The sequence below is a fragment of the Leguminivora glycinivorella genome, chromosome 12 (assembly GCF_023078275.1).
Source record: "Leguminivora glycinivorella isolate SPB_JAAS2020 chromosome 12, LegGlyc_1.1, whole genome shotgun sequence".
Lineage (NCBI taxonomy): Eukaryota > Metazoa > Arthropoda > Insecta > Lepidoptera > Tortricidae > Leguminivora > Leguminivora glycinivorella.
In genome coordinates this window covers 15,921,348-15,926,756 of record NC_062982.1, presented here as the reverse complement: position 1 = coordinate 15,926,756, position 5,409 = coordinate 15,921,348, and the positions used below count along the sequence as shown (strand labels likewise).

The following is a 5,409-nucleotide window of genomic DNA, read 5'->3' as shown; positions in this document are numbered from 1 at the left end:
AATAAACTATTGACAGTGACGTGACCATCGTTTTAGATCTTTCGCGCGATATTTGGTACACAACTACACATCGCATTACGGCAAGTAATAAAATTTATCAATATTTTTCTAAACCTTCGCTTGATAGTTAGTATTATCCTTTTGGCCACTATTGTTAATGATGGGACCAAAGTGAAATATCTCTAACTAAAAACATATTTTACTAACTTGCAAACATTTATAAATAAATCGAGAGAGACGAGGTCCTGCCTAATTGAAATACATAGGTACATAGGTATTGCAAATGTGTTCTAATGAGTCAATTAATTACCCGAAATATCTTCTACCTCCTCAATAAATCAAATGCAGTTCCTGCTAAGAAAATAATTAAAATAATTTCTATTAAATCTAAAAGTCTCATAAACTAAATAAATTCTCCTAAAATATATCAATAAAATATAATTGAGGAAAACAAAAGAAAGAGGCTTCGTTTTCCTTTCAAAACTGTTGCCTCCCACATGTCCCAATCTAGGATATAGATATCTATGGAGACCTCATCAGTTCAGCGGGTATATTGGAAAAACTACCCTTTTCTATAAAACTTAAGTTTGAAATTAGATTATAAACGAAGATACCGCATATTTGCTTGACGGTTTACTCACACAGCCTACCCTGAATTTAAAAATAGTAATATTTTCTTTACTGTGTTTGTACTTAGCTGCTTCATATATTATACATGTAAAAACTGCATAATTTTTTTGATACACGAATACATAATAAATTGGTAATATGTATATATTTGGTGAATATCCTAACTGTAATAGTACATTGTGCAACAAGGGGAGGAAGTTGAATATTACTAACGAGAGTAAGTTAAATCGCGACGGCTTGCCGGAGCGATTTAAAGACTCGAGTTAGTAATATTCATACTCCCCGAGTTACACACAATGTTTTTCATCACATTCGCAATGTAAAAAATATGTAAATAGATGTAAAAAAGTTAAGTACGGTACAAGAAATTTCATTATTCCCTTGGGAGAACGATTTTTCTATAACTCACGCTCCGCCTGCGTGAAATAGCACATTTAAAGTGCGGGTGTGATGAAAAAGTCTTTAACTGCCCACTAACCTACGTGAAATATGAAAGAGTGTTTGTGGCATAAAGACAGAAGAAGCGGACTGTATGAATTTGAATATACTAACATTCGACGACCGGTCTGGCCTAGCGCGTATTACCCTGCCTGCTACGCCGCGGTCCCGGGTTCGAATCCCGGTAAGGGCATTTATTTGTGTGATGAGCACAGATTTTGTTCCTGTCATGGATGTTTTCTATGTATATGAGTATTTGTATATTATATATATTATATTATCGTTGGGACTCAATCTGTATAAGAATGTCCTGTAATATTTAATTATTTTTATTTATAAATCCTTATTCATAAAAGTTCACTGAAGTGATCAAGGCTATAAAGTTCGTTTGTCCCTTTCCGACGTATTGGTGTGATAGAAAGGGGCAAGCGAACTTTATCGGCTTGATAACTTTAGTAAACTTATGAATAAGGGGGTAAATAAGTATGAAAGGGGACAATAGAATCTCTACGTAGCATACAGGGTTCTGCGACTTGAGCTTGCTGGCAGAGGCCTCTGCGTCGGTAGTTCTTCTGCTGATTTGGGCACTGTATTCCCGGTTTACGTTGTTATGAAATTCTTCAGAATAGTATTTGGCTGTTGTTAAAACAGATTTTGAGATTACACTGGTTTTATAAATTTGACATTTATATAACTTTTACTAGGCCAGTGACCACGCTAGAACCAATGAGGTATATCTTTACCAAAGAAGAAGGTTATACACAATTTTGATCGGTTCATAATTATGATAATACAGGATATTAATCAAGTAATTAAAGGCTCGTAAAACTATGTCGTGTATCGTGATATCCTGACGTGACGACGACCGGTCTGGCTCAGTCGGTAGTGACCCTGCCTGCTAGGCCGCGGTCCTGGATTCGAATCCCGGTAAGGGCATTTATTTGTGTGATGATGGAAACATTTGTTCCTGAGTCATGGATGTTTTCTATGTATAAGTATCTATTTATCTGTTTATGTTTCAAACTCTGGGGAATAAGTTTGGAACAAAGAGAATTAAACATTGCCTGAATTCATCTCCAAAGGTTATATCTGCTATAAGACTATTATTATGAATCTCTCGGTATGAACGTCAGTCAAGTAAACGATTGATTCATACCTGTGTTTGGCAGTAGCTACACGGCATATGTGGAGAGCTGTCAGAGCCCTCCTCTAACCGTTGTCTCCGCTGATGATACGCCAGGTCAGCGTTGTTGATATGTCAAGTCCTGTATAAAAAAGGTAACTATGACTTACAAGTCACTAAGATATCTCTTCACTATAACATCTAGTATTGTTTAAGAATTATTACAAGTTTAATCTCATGCTGTATTCTTTCTAATACAGGGTTTCAAACTCAACTCATATGTTCAGAGCAGATTATTGATATGAACATAATTCTATATTCTCCTTTTTACCATCATCATATTCGTTCCTTTTACAATATATAAATATTATATTAAATAGGCATGTCAAGTATCTCAAGGATACTACTTCATAATATATCATCATATTGGGATGAAAAGTAACATTAGTAACTCATCACATCAGTGATTACTCTCATAAACATGACTTTAGTTAACATATTAAACTCATAGGGAAATAAGGTAATTCTTTCATCAAGTATATAACCATATTCAACTTTGATAAATCATACATTTCTTAGTCATAATATACAATTTTAAAACTATACATATACACAGCGTCACAACGCTCCACACCAGTGGCTAACGTTTGACAAATAATTGTTGGACCCAAAATGTGTATGAAGGTTCGTCAACCTTCCAGAAAAGCGCTAATCTGTACACATGCCCGACAGCCCTTACATGGTTCACCATCTTGGGGGTCCTCCCAGAGGATGCGCGAACCCCTGGCCGACAGGCGTCAGCGACCGGATCCTCACAAAACCACCGGCACTTACCAAGGCTGGGGGCATACGTCCATCCCCAGCCAACTTGTAATTTTCTCATATTAAATCAACAGCATAATTACCAAGGCTGGACCACGCCCCCAGCCTCTGGTTGCGGTCATACCAGCATCAGAGTTACCCGATGCCTGGTCCCAAACTCATTGGGGCCGCGCTGACTTAAAAACGCCATGATTGCCTTTTATACGCATTCAACATACGCCATTTTGTGTTGCAATCACGCTAAGTAAATTATCTTTCATAAACATGTAATAAACTCCATTCCACACTCAATTCAATATGTGATCAACAAAGAAACACCATCATCATAAACTTTGTAATAATGCATGGCAATAATATTTAATAATGAAAGGTTAATTTTTAGGTTAGATGAACGAGAAAAGTTTGGGAGAATAACTCCTCTTTTAACACAGAGATATAAAACACCACTTAGCTTTCCCTGATGACTCAGCCTTCGATGAGCACTGACTCAAATATTATTTACATAATTAAATTCAACACGCCATAAAGTGACTTAAATGACAAACAGATTCTTACCGCGTTTCAAACGGAAGTAGATCCGTTTAGTTGGTAGTGTTGCCAGGTAACTCGCGAACGTCGCGACACACCCGGCGAAGGAAGTTCAATGAAGAGAAGTTAGTGTGAGCAACAGGTGGCGAGACCATTGTTTGATCTTCTCCATCGCTTGGACCGCTGCTGCTCTCTTTTGTCTCTCGTCACCAGGTATCTCCGACACCATGCCATCTTCTGTATTCTGTACTTCCTTATTGATGTCACCTTGTGCTTGTGCTGGTAATAACTCAGACATTTCTTCCGAGGTATCCATGATTTCTATTTCCTTAGAACCTTCTACTTCTAAACCCATATCCACATTATCCCGTATCTGACCATTTAATATATTATTATTCACTATTTCTTCCGTCGATCTATCTTCTCTTTGTTTCATATTTTCTCTATGAACAGGTATATTTACATCTATATCGAGATCCATCGCTTCTTCGTCCTTGGAACATTGACCAATTAATATATCCTTTGCTGGATCCACTGACACCGTGGAATCTTCTGCCTCTAAAGGATACAAATGTGCGAGAGATCTTATAAAGATAGTGTTGCCTACTTTTACCTTAGCCACTCTACACTGCCCATCTATTCCTTTTATTAATTCTGATATTCGACCTACTTTCCAAGTACCTCTATTCTTTTGATCTCCCTTTATTTGAACTATGTCCCCAACCCGTGGCGCATCTTTAGCTTGAACTCTCGCTTGTTTAGGAGATTGCTTATATCGCTCTCTCAAGCTCAATAAGTATTGATTGACGAACATGTCTTTATATTCCTTTAATATCATCTCTCCTCTTTTCCAACCCTCTATTAATATCTGTTTGGTGGAAGTACTGGATGATGAAATGTTATCAGTAATATTGTCAATATTGATACATTTTCCGGGAGACAAAAAATCTGCAGGCTTTAAGACATGTTCTAAATCATTTCCCACATACGTCAAAGGCCTAGTGTTAACAATAGCTGTGACTTCTCTTATTACTGTTATCAATTGATTATCTCCTAGTAGGTGTTTCTCGAGAGTTCGTTTAAGACAATGCTTTACCACAGCCACCAGTCTTTCGTAAACGCCTCCGTGCCAGGGTGCAAGCTGAGGTATAAATTTCCATTGTATGGGTAAGTTTCCTTCCTTTATCACTTCTGAAAGTAATTTGAACTGAAGAGCATTATCTGATATGATTAACGAAGGCGTACCTCTATCCGCTATAAATCTTCGAAAAGCAAGAGCGCATTCTTCAGTGGACATATCTTTCACTACCTCTAGGTGTATCGCTCGAACCACTAAACAGGTGAGTAAACAGATCCATCTCTTTTCTTTATTATTTCCCATTTTTACAAACATTGGTCCAAAATAGTCCACTCCAACATAGGTAAAGGGTGTTTCATAATTTATTCTCTCTGGAGGTAACGCAGGAGTCTTTGGTAAGGTGTATGGTCCACCTCCGTATTTAACACATTGTGGACATTTATTAATAATTTTTTGAACTTGAGCTCTACCTTGCGGAATCCAAAATTTTTGTCTTATTTTGCTTAATGTGTGTGGAACTCCCACATGGTAATTTTCTTCATGTGTCTGTTTTATTATTCTATTAGTAAATTCACAATTCTTAGGTAAGAGGATTGGGTGTTTCGTTTCATATGATAAGTCTGTATGGGACAATCTTCCTTCAGATCTGATCACCCCGTCCACATCAGTAAATAATCTTAAGTTATGACCCAAGTGAGTTTTCTTCCCATTGTACTCTTCTGGAAAATGTTGTTTTTGAAGTCTTATTATTTCTTGAATTTCTGATTCTATTCTATTATCTGCTCCTGAA

General features: G+C 37.0%; 1 protein-coding gene across 1 annotated transcript; it reads right to left on the bottom strand.

Moving 5' to 3' along the window:
• Positions 1-2,091: 2,091 nt before the first annotated feature.
• Positions 2,092-4,417, bottom strand: LOC125231841. The gene is made up of 2 exons (XM_048137421.1): positions 3,569-4,417; positions 2,092-2,333 (listed from the first exon to the last, which is right to left on the bottom strand). The coding sequence occupies exon 1, from the start codon at positions 4,377-4,379 to the stop codon at positions 3,654-3,656; it is 726 nt and encodes a 241-aa protein (XP_047993378.1). The 5' UTR covers positions 4,380-4,417; the 3' UTR covers positions 2,092-2,333; positions 3,569-3,653.
• Positions 4,418-5,409: the final 992 nt, after the last annotated feature.

What these genes read in the sequence shown, in the direction of transcription:
- LOC125231841 (XM_048137421.1), bottom strand. Translation starts at nt 4,379, where the DNA reads ATGATATTAAAGGAATATAAAGACATGTTCGTCAATCAATACTTATTG.